Source organism: Antedon mediterranea, chromosome 4 (genome assembly GCF_964355755.1).
Source record: "Antedon mediterranea chromosome 4, ecAntMedi1.1, whole genome shotgun sequence".
In the NCBI taxonomy this organism is placed as follows: domain Eukaryota; kingdom Metazoa; phylum Echinodermata; class Crinoidea; order Comatulida; family Antedonidae; genus Antedon; species Antedon mediterranea.
The window spans coordinates 20,647,356-20,663,385 of record NC_092673.1 but is presented as its reverse complement, the minus strand read 5'-3'; the positions used below and the strand labels follow the sequence as shown (position 1 = coordinate 20,663,385).

At 34.6% G+C, this 16,030-nt stretch overlaps 1 protein-coding gene across 1 annotated transcript; it reads right to left on the bottom strand.

The window, feature by feature from the left end:
* Nucleotides 1-36: 36 nt before the first annotated feature.
* Nucleotides 37-15,408, bottom strand: LOC140046848 (aspartate aminotransferase, cytoplasmic-like). The gene is made up of 9 exons (XM_072091568.1): nucleotides 15,093-15,408; nucleotides 14,436-14,617; nucleotides 14,015-14,123; nucleotides 12,247-12,362; nucleotides 6,848-6,952; nucleotides 6,033-6,183; nucleotides 4,966-5,131; nucleotides 2,823-2,965; nucleotides 37-2,180 (listed from the first exon to the last, which is right to left on the bottom strand). Exons 1-9 carry the CDS (start codon nucleotides 15,289-15,291, stop codon nucleotides 2,035-2,037), a joined length of 1,317 nt encoding a protein of 438 aa, XP_071947669.1. The 5' UTR covers nucleotides 15,292-15,408; the 3' UTR covers nucleotides 37-2,034.
* Nucleotides 15,409-16,030: the final 622 nt, after the last annotated feature.

Below are 16,030 nucleotides of genomic sequence, written 5' to 3'. Positions count from 1 at the left end.
TATAAAATATCAAAGCAAATAGGCTAACAAAACAAATTGTAATGGAAATAATTTTTTATTCAATCAATTGGCACAAGGAAGAACAATTTCTCGAGGAAAAAACAACACAAGCCATGTCATAGACACTATTTGTTCACTTCAAACTCATTTAACAAACTACTAGCAATAGAATAAATATCTCAATAAATGTAAATTACATTGTCTATACAATTAATAGTAATGTGTTCATAATACAATATCATCAATGTCAATGAATAGACAATAGCACAGTAGATGAATTACACGTTATTTTCCACGTTGAAATTAGATTATTATATTATTATAACTAATCTTTGGTTACGTCCTATGGATTTATACAATTTATACTTCAAGTATAATGAAACGGTTACCATCTTCAAACTTAATCAAATCAACACATTGAATAGTTTGATAACAAGAAGATGTGCTCATCAGTAAAGTAACGGCTATGATTCGCTCACTAGCTAAACCAGGGGCCTTGGAGCTTATGGGGCCCCTGAGCAGTGCCCAGAGGAAAAACCAGGCATTAAAATAGGTCGAAAAAGGCTAAAAATTCTCGAGGCCTCCAGCGTTGGAAAGCCACTTAAACCAGGGGCCTCAGGTATCTATGTTACGCCACTGGTGCTCATCAGAGCTCCAGTAATATGTTTTTTTCAACACCAACGGTTAGTTATGTTTATGAATAGATTTGTCTTCTCAAACATTTAGTAAAGTTACTTTAATACTATTTCATTAGTAGCACACAATTATGGGTTTCATTCCATTTATGCACATCAATTTATACCATATTTAATAAAAGTTTGCCATTCAAACAAGTTACCTGAAATTTAAATCTAATTTCAATGGTTTATTTTGAGATACCGTACTTATTCAAATAAACGGCCAGGGGCATTTATTTCAGGAAGGTTTTGAGAGGGGAATTTATTCGAGGGAGGCGTTTATTTTTTTTGTGATAAAATACATTAAAAATTCTAACAAAATTGTTGTTCTATGTGGAATACGGGGGATTTCGAAGGAGGCGTTTATTTAAAGTATGCTTTTATTCAAATAAATACGGTAATTGTAATATTATTATTATTGATGTCATATTAAACCATATTTTAAAATTCATTATTTAGTATTATTACCTGATTGATTAATAGTTATGAAGATATAATTTTATAATACATTATTACAATTTGAATCTAAATTGCACTAACTTCTCAAACTCCACATTGTAAATCCATTTGATACTCAATAAAACATAAATTACCGAAATAAGTAAAGTTCTTAAAAACCAAATATTTGTAATAATCCACACAATACTGCAGGTAATGGTCAAAACATTCATATATAAGTTGTACTCATATACAGGTATGTAGAAGATCCCATACCCATATAGGTCATACTTACATATAGGTCATATTTATATATAGGTCATATGTATATAAATATGCATATATAGACCATACTCATATATAGGTCATACTCATATTAAGTAATACTCTTATATAGGTTATACTCATATAAGTCATACTCATATTTAGATCATACCCATATACATAGATCATACTCATATATAGGTCATACTCATATATAAGTCATACACATATAGATCATACACATATAGGTCATACTGATATATATAAGTCATACCTATAATACAGTCCCAACTGAGATTCTATGATATTGGTTCAAATCTCAAGTGCAGTGGTTGATCTAGGTGAAAAAAAAAAAAGAGGGGGAGGGGGGGGGGGGGAAGGAGAAGAATTATACCACCCCACCGCCTCCTGCTTTCGATATTTATTGAGGATTCCTCACTCATATATTTTGAAATTTTAATAGATCATAACTTTAAAATAAAAACAATTAAAATACTGATGTAAAAAAACAGTTGTATTAAATGAAAACAACATTAGAAATCATACTTGTTCAGGAATATATAATAATTTGTTAATATAACAATAATTCTATTTATAGCTTTGTTTTAGCAGTCTAATTTTTTAATGCTTAGCATTATTCAACTACAACCTTACATTAATCTTCTGTAATCGTTGTTACAACATCATGAATAGCTTTGGCAACATGTTCAACATTTTTAGTTGTGAGAGCACACATGTTGATGCGGCCGGTGCTCAGACAGTAAATATGATGACGATTACGAAGACCTTGGACTTGTTTAGCTGTCAAGGAAATAATACAAATATCATCGTTAATGTAATAACATTAAAACTCAAGGTAGCTGGCATTATGAAGCTAAAGCTCTGTCTACACTATCAAATTTTATTTGTGTAACAAATTTTGATGTGCCCATGTATGGATGTCATATCACTTCCATATTTGGGTATATCACTGCCATATTTGGGCAGATCACACTTTTTTTGTCAAAAAACTAGTTTGCTATGCTAGTGTAGATTAAAAAAATTATTGTTGAAAAGTTTCAAAATAACATCATAAACTTTGCTTTGGACTTAATGTTAAATGGACCAATTGTAGTCTCAGTGAGAACGGAATAATATGATGCATGCACAGATAAATATTAATTGTATAAATTATGGTATATTTCATATCTAGCGTCTAGCTTTTCATCTTCCTTTATTTTTACAATTAATAATAATAGTAATATCCTGGATTTATAAAGTGTCTAATATTGTACATTTAAGCACTGTATACATTATTACATATTATATTCAATTATATACATATTTCCATGTTAGGCAAACATAAGTAAAGTGTCTTGCCTAAGGATACAAGCGACGATCGATGGTGACCCATAAATAGAGGTTTTCCAAAGTAAGTTTCCAAATTCATTAAAATACACTTACGTCCTAAACCTGTGAATGTGAACATTCCAATCTGATCTACGATGTGATTCCATGTGCCTGGAGTTCCCAAAGATTTTAAATGCTGATACAACATTTCTCTCATTGAAAACACTCTTGATGACATCTCTTTAATATGACCTTGCCTATAGAAAGAAAAGATAAACAAACTACTGTAAAACGTAGCCCATAACAAAAAGTCTTAGTAGATATAGCTCTATATCTATTAAGCCTTATAGTTATCGCCTTAATAGATATAGCTCTATATCTATTAAGCCTTATAGTTATTGCCTTAGTAGATATAGCTCTATATCTATTAAGCCTTATAGTTATTGCCTTAATAGATATAGCTCTATTACCTATTAAGGTACCTACTAATAAGTAGATTTTAGGCATATTTTAGATCTATAGGTCCTACTAGGTTTTACCTCATTAGCATAATTCAAAATCCCCACTAATAGTATTAGATAGATTTTTCACTATTTTTAATCTGTGAGTAACACAGTTGTATACATCTATCTATTGTCTACTTACAATAGCTATACAATGGGCTACCAGCAACCTATTAATAGACATAAACAAACTGATAATAGCCAGTAACTGTTAATAAACTACCAGATGGACTACCAGATAGCTATTAGAAATCTATGAGTATCATATCTATCAACTGTCTACTTATAATAGCTATACTAGGGCTACCAATAACCTATCAATAGACATAAACAAACTGATAATAGCCAGTAACTGTTAATCAACTATCTATTTTATATAGCTGGGAAGTAGTCATTCCATCGTTGACTCATTGAGTTAAAATCCTTGTAGGCGAGATAAGATAAAAAGGTCTACTTAAAAACTGTTAGGGCTACTAAAAATAGAGCTATTTCTATTTACGACTACTTAAATCTACTAATTTTTTTTGCAAAAGTAATCTTGAAAAGAAGCTCATCTCGAAATCAAGCCAAGGCTTTACATTATATAGAAGGTCCACAAAAAGGCCCATTTTTTGGGCCTAGACCTGACATTTTCCTAGTATAAGTCAATTTATGAGGACCAGCACCTCTAGTTTTCAAAATTGTCTTAGCTTAGCCCCAACCATGGTATGGCTGGTCCTAGAGAAATGTTTTTTCAATTTATATTAAGTGTCATTCCCGGCGACCTAACAGCTCTATTTTTCAAATTTCTTAGATGGTGGAGCTAAGCTATTCAAGATTCTTATATTTTTTGTTTCATATTTCAATGTACAAATTTCATTTCCGAAACCTAGAAGCTAAATTTTTCAAAATTTTCTTAGGTCAGTCCCAATGGGGTGGGGGTTTCACATTTACAATTTTCGCATCTCCGCAGACCACAACCAGCCTACACCTTTGCAATATGTTCACATCTATGGTGTAATGCAAGGTCATTATATAACCAGCACAGTAAACATTGTAGCAGACTCGATTACTTATGCTTTTATTACAAACTGGTGTGAAAACCCAGTATCCACGAGAATTTTGATCAGTTGGAGGTAAAAATCGTTGCTGCATTACTTTAGTATCGTAATCGTCATAATTGTAGCTTCCTAAATCTGTTTCTAGTTTAAACCTATGATGTACAAAACCCATTTGAACACACCCTTAATCACTATCGTCAAAGAACTTATAACACAAGAATCTCCTGTTCTTCAATTTGCATTCAAAACACAGTATCGGAAGTACAGGGTTAAAAGGTCAAACTGGGCGACGCCATTTCACAGCATGGAGCAGCGCCCCCTCCAAACTAGGAAGTCAATTACTCTACCTCCCCACCCCCTAGAGTATTAGCAGATCCCCTCTATGATTTTGACTTTCTAATTTGATGCGGGCGCCCTACTCCTCAGTCAATTACTCTATCCCCCCCTAGAGCATTAGCAGATCCCCTCTATGATTTTGACTTTATAATTTGATGCGGGCGCCCTACTCCATGGCTTACAATGGCGCCACCCATAGCTCTATTCTATCCCACAATGCCTTTCGAAATTGTTACGCGCTTCGGACGAACAGGAGATTCTTGTGTTATAAGTTATTTGTTTAAACCTATGATGTACAAAACCCATTTGAACACAAGACCCTTAATCACTATCGTTTATTTTGCAAATCAGTGAATTTTAAAGTACAAAAAAACTCACCATTGTTTGTACAATGCTGGATTATTTAAAACAGTGGCAACGATTCTAGCTCCATGATTGGGTGGATTTGACCACATTGCCCTGGCGATCAGTTCCATTTGAGATTTTATTCTGTTTTTGTAATCTGCATTATTCATCACAACCGTTAAGTTTCCCACTCGCTCATCTGAATAAAGACAATTAGTCAAACAATTTAGTTTAGGCAGTAAAATCATCTGAATCATAAAAGTAAATTTACACAGACGAGTGGTAACGGTAAGCAGAAAACCGCGTAGCTTGTCCCACATAGAATCTGATCTAACAAGAGCGGAAACCGCCCGTCCGATCAGCGTTGTGTGTAAATGGTCATAAGGAAGAACCTTTTTCTCAAAGAACAATCATTCATTGGAATGCTCTTCCAACTACAGTGGTCAGCGCACCAATTCTATTTTTTTTTTAAACAGACTTGATAAACATTGACATGATAAGGGGTTTAAAAGACTCAGCCTAGAAACCACCCTTTTTAAACCGTAAGTGTATACTCTATATTTGTATTACTGTTACAGCTCGTCTGTGTAAATTAGCCTTTTGTCAGAAAAAAACAAGTTGAGCTGGCTTTTACTGTAAAACAAGTTGAGCTGGCTTTTACTGTAAAACAAGTTGAGCTGACTTTTACTGTAAAACAAGTTGAGCTGGCTTTTACTGTAAAACAAGTTGAGCTGACTTTTACTGTAAAACAAGTTGAGCTGGCTTTTACTGTAAAACAAGTTGAGCTGGCTTTTACTGTAAAACAAGGTGAGCTGGCTTTTACTGTAAAACAAGTTGAGCTGGCTTTTACTGGCCTTACGCACTAGAAGCAAAGGCTTGCCTTATGATGGCCTTGACAATAAAAATATGCATAATACATAAAAAGAAATACTCTAAAATACTGTAGGTTAAAAAAAAAAGAGATAAAATATTGAGCATAACAAAAGTTAAGTTGTTTTAAATGGCTAACATTTTACATATTTTTTTTAAGTAATTAAAGATACAGAAAGATTTATTTGAAACAGGGAGATCGTTTTATAGTTGAGGTCCAGCTAACTTACTGTATAAACCGAAACTCTTAGAGAATGATTGAGCAGCAAAGAATTCTATTCCTTTGCTGACAAAATAACGGACGGCCCAGCTGTCTTTTTCAACATCACCAGTTGCAAAGCCTATGTATGCACAGTCAAAAAACGGCAACAATTTTCGCTCCTGAAAAAATGTAATTGTTCGTTTTAATAAGGCCATCTCAGACAGGGTCGCACGACGGGGGCCAAAAAGCTGTTTCCTCAGCAGAAAATTTAACATTTTAAAGTTCTTACGATGATCTAAGTAGGCCTGATGCTATTTCAAGACAACTTGTCGGGATGTAACTCAGACTGCACCGACGAGTTAAAATGTTTTACCGGGCCTCAGCGTATGATGCTGTCCAAGTGCCCTTTACAATACAATAAATAATGCATGTTTACACTAGGGTAAGTAGATAAACATACATTTATCCTATATAAACAAAGAAAATCAAAAAAAGTTTTCATCCTACAGTACAACTACACAGGATAACCATTTATACTGTGTCAGGTCTGTTTGTACTTTTCACCAGATACAAGGTGTGGGTAGCCCTGCTAGCATACGAAACGGAATTTGTCATGTATAGAATAGTACAAAATATATATAAACTTTCCAAACACTATAATTTAATAAATCCATATAAATATATTAGATGGGTACAGAGTCTGCTGGTAGTATAAACAGGCTGTTTCATATAATCCTTTTCATATGATCATCAGCTAATATTTTACACAGCAGAAAAGAGAGACATACTGTTTGTAACGTGCAGACAATTAGCAAGAAGCATACCTTATCCTAATAAACTTACCTGTACTATTTCTGCAATCTTTTTCCATTGATCTGTGGTAAGGTCAACACCGGTTGGATTATGCGCACATGCATGCAGTATAATTACAGCACCTTCAGGGGCTGCCTAAAATGTCAAAGACACAAAGAGAACCACTTTTAAACAGCTGAGATTGTGATGACTATTTACAAGACTTTAACTTAACTGCAGTTTAAAACCTGTTAGTGGCGGTATTTATCGCTGTTGGTTTTGACTGAATAAAATAAAATAAAATAATACATTGATGAGCTCTATATGGTGCTCTTAGGTCATTAAGATCATCTGGGCAAAATTAACTTGTTTCAAAACCGGCCACTGTCTTCTATGGCAACAGATCATTTATCTTTTTATCTGCACGTCTTTGTAATGATCTGCCACAAGCTATTAAAGAGGCAACATCAATCGATATTTTTTACTTTTTAAAAAAGTCTTAAGCAGGTAGGATACAACAGACAGTGATGCTTTTTTCACTCGAGCTCCTGTGAATACTGTTCTGGCAAGCTCTTATATGGGACCTTCAATGTGCTGGAGAACTGAGCGGTGTAAATTGTTCCTGTGCTTTTCTTCCCTTGAGCTCCTGTGAATACTGTTCTGGCAAGCTCTTATATGGGACCTTCAATGTGCTGGAGAACTGAGCGGTGTAAATTGTTCCTGTGCTTTTTTTCCCTTGAGCTCCTGTGAATACTGTTCTGGCAAGCTCTAATATGGGACCTTCAATGTGCTGGAGAACTGAGCGGTGTAAATTGTTCCTGTGCTTTTCTTCCCTTGAGCTCCTGTGAATACTGTTCTGGCAAGCTCTTATATGGGACCTTCAATGTGCTGGAGAACTGAGCGGTGTAAATTGTTCCTGTGCTTTTTTTCCCTTGAGCTCCTGTGAATACTGTTCTGGCAAGCTCTAATATGGGACCTTCAATGTGCTGGAGAACTGAGCGGTGTAAATTGTTCCTGTGCTTTTCTTCCCTTGAGCTCCTGTGAATACTGTTCTGGCAAGCTCTTATATGGGACCTTCAATGTGCTGGAGAACTGAGCGGTGTAAATTGTTCCTGTGCTTTTTTTCCCTTGAGCTCCTGTGAATACTGTTCTGGCAAGCTCTTATATGGGACCTTCAATGTGCTGGAGAACTGAGCGGTGTAAATTGTTCCTGTGCTTTTTTTCCCTTGAGCTCCTGTGAATACTGTTCTGGCAAGCTCTTATATGGGAGCTTCAATGTGCTGGAGAACTGAGCGGTGTAAATTGTTCCTGTGCTTTTTTTCCCTTGAGCTCCTGTGAATACTGTTCTGGCAAGCTCTTATATGGGAGCTTCAATGTGCTGGAGAACTGAGCGGTGTAAATTGTTCCTGTGCTTTTCTTCCCTTGAGCTCCTGTGAATACTGTTCTGGCAAGCTCTTATATGGGACCTTCAATGTGCTGGAGAACTGAGCGGTGTAAATTGTTCCTGTGCTTTTCTTCCCTTGAGCTCCTGTGAATACTGTTCTGGCAAGCTCTTATATGGGACCTTCAATGTGCTGGAGAACTGAGCGGTGTAAATTGTTCCTGTGCTTTTCTTCCCTTGAGCTCCTGTGAATACTGTTCTGGCAAGCTCTTATATGGGACCTTCAATGTGCTGGAGAACTGAGCGGTGTAAATTGTTCCTGTGCTTTTCTTCCCTTGAGCTCCTGTGAATACTGTTCTGGCAAGCTCTTATATGGGACCTTCAATGTGCTGGAGAACTGAGCGGTGTAAATTGTTCCTGTGCTTTTTTTCCCTTGAGCTCCTGTGAATACTGTTCTGGCAAGCTCTTATATGGGACCTTCAATGTGCTGGAGAACTGAGCGGTGTAAATTGTTCCTGTGCTTTTTTTCCCTTGAGCTCCTGTGAATACTGTTCTGGCAAGCTCTTATATGGGAGCTTCAATGTGCTGGAGAACTGAGCGGTGTAAATTGTTCCTGTGCTTTTTTTCCCTTGAGCTCCTGTGAATACTGTTCTGGCAAGCTCTTATATGGGAGCTTCAATGTGCTGGAGAACTGAGCGGTGTAAATTGTTCCTGTGCTTTTCTTCCCTTGAGCTCCTGTGAATACTGTTCTGGCAAGCTCTTATATGGGACCTTCAATGTGCTGGAGAACTGAGCGGTGTAAATTGTTCCTGTGCTTTTCTTCCCTTGAGCTCCTGTGAATACTGTTCTGGCAAGCTCTTATATGGGACCTTCAATGTGCTGGAGAACTGAGCGGTGTAAATTGTTCCTGTGCTTTTCTTCCCTTGAGCTCCTGTGAATACTGTTCTGGCAAGCTCTTATATGGGACCTTCAATGTGCTGGAGAACTGAGCGGTGTAAATTGTTCCTGTGCTTTTCTTCCCTTGAGCTCCTGTGAATACTGTTCTGGCAAGCTCTTATATGGGACCTTCAATGTGCTGGAGAACTGAGCGGTGTAAATTGTTCCTGTGCTTTTCTTCCCTTGAGCTCCTGTGAATACTGTTCTGGCAAGCTCTTATATGGGACCTTCAATGTGCTGGAGAACTGAGCGGAGTAAATTGTTCCTGTGCTTTTCTTCCCTTTTTGGATATTTTATGGATCATTTTTGCGTGTGTAGCACTCTTTATATAAATGACACAGACTGTTGTTAAATTCTCTCAATGGTACTTTATTTACACTATATACAGGTACACAGAGAGTGATCAAAGTTGTAGCTATCAGTTCAAGTTATTTCCAAATTGTGTTAATCTAAAAAGTGTTAATTACAGAATATACATGACTATTTAAGGAGTAGCCCAGTGAGATGACTTATCAGTTCAGTGACCCTCCTTGTCCCCTCCCAAGAGCTGGTATATCCATTAAGATCACACCCAAGTAATCATTAGTAAGTTATTACCAATTCCATAGAATAAGGCAATTAATTATTAGGAGTTGACACCTTTAGTGGTTACAGCCCAGGTCTATAGTCTACATTAGTTAAGTATGGAAAACCACATGAATTCCAGGAGAGTGAGTGACCTACTGCTACATGTGTAAAGCATTCAGAAACATTAATATAGACTCGAGGTATCCCAAAGGAGGGGGCTCTATTGCAGTTTCTACTGAACATAATGCATAATGAAAACCCCTTATCTTTATCTATTGAACTAGATAGTAAGGTTCAGTAGATGTGGTATCATTTTGATGAGCGCCCTCATTGGTTAATAGGGGTTGGCTGTATTTTTAACACTTACTGTATATCCTCTTGTTTGTTTCACAATGGTTCTACTGTAGTTAGGCCTGAAGGTGTCCCCTTAAAAGAGGTTCTATACTGTATTGAAATTAGAATTGCATACCAAACGGAAAGGCATTCCAAATTATTTATTAACAGATAATTTTGAGAACAATGTCTTGTTTTCAAATCCTCTTTTTAAACATAAAAATATTATGTATATTTATTTTTATAGAATAGATTCCTTATCTGAATATAAGGTCTCCCAAGACCGTTAGAATTTCCACAGTTGGGCCCTTCTAATCTACAAGAGGATATTCGATTGTTATAAGCAATCATGTCAACCACCAACTTAAAGCAATCACTGGATTTCTTTGTGTTTTACTTCATAATAATTCTAAGAAATAAAGAATTATGACTGTGGGAATTGTTTTAAAAACAAGTATGAAGTTAAGCCAACAAAGATCATGGCCTATGTTCTCTGTTGTTGTGTACAATGAATCATGAAAATATTTGTACAGGTTTATAAATTTAGATTCTTAATATGTTAAAACCCAAGTAATTTAGAGAATGTAAATATTTATGTCAACAATAAAAGAATAGATAGAGTTAAATCGACTAAATTCCTTGGAGTACATATTGATGAATTTCTCACATATAAGAATCACATCAATGTTACAGCTAGGAAAATATCTCGATATGTAGGCATACTATATAAAGTAAGACATTTTTAACCAACCTATGCTCTCTGGACAATATACAAATCACTCATTGAACCAGTATTAAATTATTGCAACATAATATGGTGTAGCACATTTCCAAGTTATCTAGATGAGTTATTTAAACTCCAGAAAAGGGCAGCCATTACGAGCTATAACATGGTCAAAGTTTATGACTGAATGTTTCTATAAATTTTATAAACTTCTTAAAATTGCGGATATCAATAAGTACCAAATTGGGCTTTTCATGTATAATGTTACTACTAATCAGGACGTGCGTTTTTCATCGCTCTTTATTAAAAATGGTTCTTACCATAATTATAATACAAGATCTAAGGACAAAATGAGACTCAGAAAACGTAATCGTACTTCTACTAGTTTTACTGTGTCATGTGTGGGACCCAAATTGTGGAATGACTTGAATTACGAACTACAAAGTACCAAATCAATATATATATTTAAATCATTGTTTAAAGAACATTTATTATCATTTTACAAATAATTTTTAAAATAATACTTGTTGCAGGATTTAGCTTTTTATTATTTATGTTTTAGTTTTTTAGGCTAGTTAGGGACGTAGGGGGACACAACTAATCAAGCTCTTTTGAGTTTTTATGTGTTTCCTTTTCATCTTTTTTATGTTCTCATATATTGTTGTTGTATATTTTCATGATTGAGGATGAATAAAGAATATTTGAATAATTTGAATTTGAATAAAAGTTAGTTTTCAAATTATAATTTAGCTTCATTTCCTTTACACTACAGATCATGTGCAGTAATAGTCCCCTTCCAGATCTTGTAAAATTCTTGTATATAAATCGCCCCAATTATTATTGCTGTATTGACTGAATCCTAAATGCTGTCTGATGTAGAACATCTACAGTAACATACATATATCTTGTTATATACTGTAACACTTTTAGTAAAATTCCCCAATCCAAATTCTTACCCCATTTAATAGCCAGATCATGCTTATAATTGTGATAATTTCCGGTTTTTTTGTGTATAGAACTTTTGAGCATTAAGTCAAATTCTTCTTTATAAAAACTGATGTATCGACTGAGTATAAACGCTATCATATGTAGAACACCTATTTATTATTCTGTATCCCTTAATATACAGTTCTTCTGTTTAAACTCCTTTTACACAGTTCCCTTTATTGATCGTGTAAAATAATTTTTTCTATAAATTGCACCCATTACTGTACATTATTGATGTGTTAAAATTGACTTAGAATCCACTAATCATTTTTACCTTTTTATTTTTTGTTGTCTATCATCCAGAAAACAGTAAATTCTCTACGATTGTGTTTGATTCTGTAATTATTACACGTTTGACACAGTGTACTAGCTCATGTAAACGATGGTCTCGCGTGTGTTTCAAACGTGTCAATTAAACGTAATTGGAAAACGTGCATGAGTTTCGATCATGTGTGAATTAGATTGATAGATAATGTACCTACTATATGACATTTAACGGAGTACATTGCTTGAGTGTCTTACCTTAATGTCCTCAGCCATGCCTTCAAAATCAAGATCTCTACTCTCTGCTCTCCAGTATCTGTATGTCCGCACCTCTTTGTATTGTACAGCTTTTTGGAAGATACCATAGTGATTGGCTGTAGAAGAGATTAAATTATTTCATTAAATACTGTTTTCTAAACACACATGAGAGTTTGTTCTGGTCAGTCAGATGATTTGTTAATTTTGTATTTTTAAAAATAAAATACAAAAATTTGTATGAAAAAAAAACCTTACTGGTTTTTTAGTATAATTATAAAATAAGTATTATTATTAATTTTTTTTTATTAATGTTATTAACATTAATGTAATATTATATTATTTGTATCTCTTTATTTATGCTAACCAAACCCACTTCCCAATGTCCAATTTTGGCAAACTTTAGATTTTATTGAATACGCATCCAACAGCGAGCACAAACTCGCCAATTACAGGATGGATAAACTATTTTATAATTTATCGGGCTTATAAAAATTAAGTCTCATTTAAGGCTTAGGGAGTGGAGTTGAAAGAGTCAAGGCACTAGGTCAGGATTGAACACTGGACCCTGGGATGGGATTGGAAGGGAAGCCCGTTAAGCACCAAGCTACATGCTCCACTAAATTAATTTCATATCAACCTGACTAAACAAAAACATTTTTGTTGCAATAATTGTTTCTAGGTTAAACCATACTTTTACTATGAATATCTCCAACCAGCAGTTTTCATAGTAGTACTAAAATATGACAATTAATTTATATTATTAATATTATATCAATATTTGTTGTCACTTTTTTAATTTATAGTAAACATAACTTTTGCGCAATAACCACAACATTATAGTAAATTGCATACATCTATAAAAAATTAAATGGTTTACCAGTGATGGTATATAAGGGTTATTATATAACACCTAAATAAATTCCTGTCATAAATTGATTGGACGAATGTGGGTCACATGGTGTGCAATAGTACGCACTATTAAATGATTGTTTAATTGTACTTTTTTTCGTGTACGAAAAAAAAAAACCTTTTCTCGTTTGGAAAATATTTTGTTTTATACTATTGCTTTTGAAATACAACAGCGCCACCTATTTTGTACTTTAGCGGTGATTTGAATGTTATTACTGGTTTTTCGCAATGGAAGTACATTTCTGAAGAGATATATGTACTAATTTAGATAAAAAAGGCATTTAAATTAGCTTTAGATCGTGTGTAGGATTTTGATTAATTAATGGAACATCTCTACAAGATATGGAATTGTTGGAAATTAGCCTTGATGAGTTCCAATTGTCTGTCGAAAGAAATTCTGTTTTTCTAGATTCAACCAAACATTTACTAGACTATTATGCAAATCAATGAATATCTCCAACCAGCAGTTTTCATAGTTAAATATGACAATCATATTGTGATAATATATTACTACCAGGCTGTACCGTCATATTTTATGTTTATTTTATTAATCAATAATTCTTGTTACTTTTTTAATTTAAACTTTTAAACTTTAGTAAACATACATACATCACATCAATAACCAGAACATTAATAATCTATAGAAAATCTAATGGTTTACCAGTGATGTATGGGTTAATATAAGTATACGTTTGATAGCTCTATTATCAGGTTTGTGAAAAGGGAAAATGGTAAATGGTTGATTTCACTAAAAATTGGCGAGTAACTAAATAGGGCAGAAGAGGAGACCTATTTGATCCTAATATAATTATGCCTTATAAAATAATTAATGACTTGTGAGATAATTCATGATACTTACGCCAAGTTGGAACAGGGACATATGCAACATTGCCATTAAGATGTTTATGTATAAAGTCAGCACCAAGCCTAATTGCTCCTGTTCCACTAAGTGCTTGAAAACCTAAAGCCTGCAATAAAACAAAAACAAGTTAAGATATTTAATTTTTACATTTTTTTTAAAAATGTCATTTTAATGTCACATATAGTTACAGGCCTGATAGTTATTAACTTTGACCGAAAATTGGACAAGTGAAAACATTTTTTTTTTTTTACGTTAGTGATTAACTTTATCAAAACTGCAAAATGGCCTATTCAAAGACTCTTTTATTGATATTTATTTTTCATGTTTGGTGGGACAATACAGTAGTACATATTTAATCTTTTATAAATTGTATTCATGTTCAACACATCATATTTCAATTTTGCAACAATGAACTAACCCGGTTTTGTACAATGGCTGGACTGTCATCTCCCAAAATCATCCTAACTGCTCCTGATGTAAAATCCTGTAGGCCAGAAATGGGTAAGTACTCATGATCAAGGGATCTATCAGCGGCCATCTGCTCTTCAACCTGTCTAACCACTGGTAACACCCATGGAACACCATCATCCGTTCTATATGCTAAAAAAGAGATTCATTAAATATCGTAATAGCCTATATCCATTTCTATAAATAAGTCTATAAGTAAAGAATGTAAATAAAAATGGATCATCATGGGAACATTTAGAAATTTAGATGGTTCAGCTTTTAATTACGCAGATGGCTGGCCTGCAGGCTGGGCCTAGCAAGTTAGCCTTAGCCTAGCCTAAACCATTTTTTCATGGGGACAAACAATGTCAAAAAGACTTAAGAGGAGGCTTAACCTCCTAGGTCTACTGACTGTTAGTTAGTGCCAACCAGAGAAAGTGTAGCCTGTGTGACCCAGTATGTAGAGTGGTAAAGTAGCCTAGGCCTATGGCCAAGGCCTAAAACTAGCCTGGCCTCTAGTAGGCCTAGCTAGCTAGCTAGTAGTAGTAGGCGCCCTAACCCCCGCCCTAACTACGGATCTCCCCTACTACTACTAGCTAGGCCTAGTAGTAGCTAGCTTATAACTTACCCCCAACACCAAGATTCACTTTCAATGGACTTGTGTCTGCTTTATAATCGATAGTCAATTGAAAGACTGCAATTGGTAGTCCTGCCTGTACGTTAGAAAATACTGATTTTGCCATGACTTTTTTACCCTTTTTTCTGCTATGTATGGTACACTGTGTGCTCTGTGTGTCGTCGTCGCGAAACGTCTCTGCTGTCAGCATGCCGCCGCCGGCCGGCCAGATACCAAAGTTCAGATTGATTTATTGTTGATATTGGGGGCGTAATTATTTGACACATGACCAGATGTTTAAAAAACTATTAAAATAAAGTATTAAGCACGCATTTCTAAACCTCTTCTACCCACCATCATGATGACAAATGCATATTAAATTTAATCGTTACAGAATTATGTATTTTACTACTGTATACTACTACTGTACCATATTGCAATATTACAATAAGGCATATTGATGGCTACTCTACGAAGTGACGTAGTGTGGTGGGCCTGGTGCAAAAAATGTATTTACGATTTTTGTCAATCATAAATACCTCAAAAGAAAGACAATAAAATAAAATAATAAGACCCAGAGTTTATTCATTTTAAAAGCCAAAGGTTTCATTGTGGGCTGATTACGGCCAAGATTCAATCTGTCGGGAATCGGGTCGTATCCTAATAACAATGATCGTCTACATAGATCTCTTAATAGGCCTACATCTTTACATTTCACATTTTATTTTATTTCTAATTCTTAATTTTATTCCGAATTTTTTCAACTGTATAATAATGTTCATGTTTATTGTCAAAATTGTATTGTACACTGAACTCGCACATGTTGTCATTATGTATTGGTCACTAGTAGGCATACACGGGCGTTTTGTTTTGAGTCGCAAGAAAATTAAACCGTTAGGCCTATACTTATTCGAACAAACGCCCCGCCTAGAATAAAACGCTCCCCTCGA

Coding starts and splice junctions, on each gene's coding strand:
- LOC140046848 (XM_072091568.1), bottom strand. CDS start 15,291: ATGCTGACAGCAGAGACGTTTCGCGACGACGACACACAGAGCACACAG. Junction 12,363..14,014: donor TGTCCCTGTTCCAACTTGGC/GTAAGTATCATG, acceptor TCTCTTCTACAG/CCAATCACTATGGTATCTTC. Junction 2,181..2,822: donor CACATTCACAGGTTTAGGAC/GTAAGTGTATTT, acceptor TTTCCTTGACAG/CTAAACAAGTCCAAGGTCTT.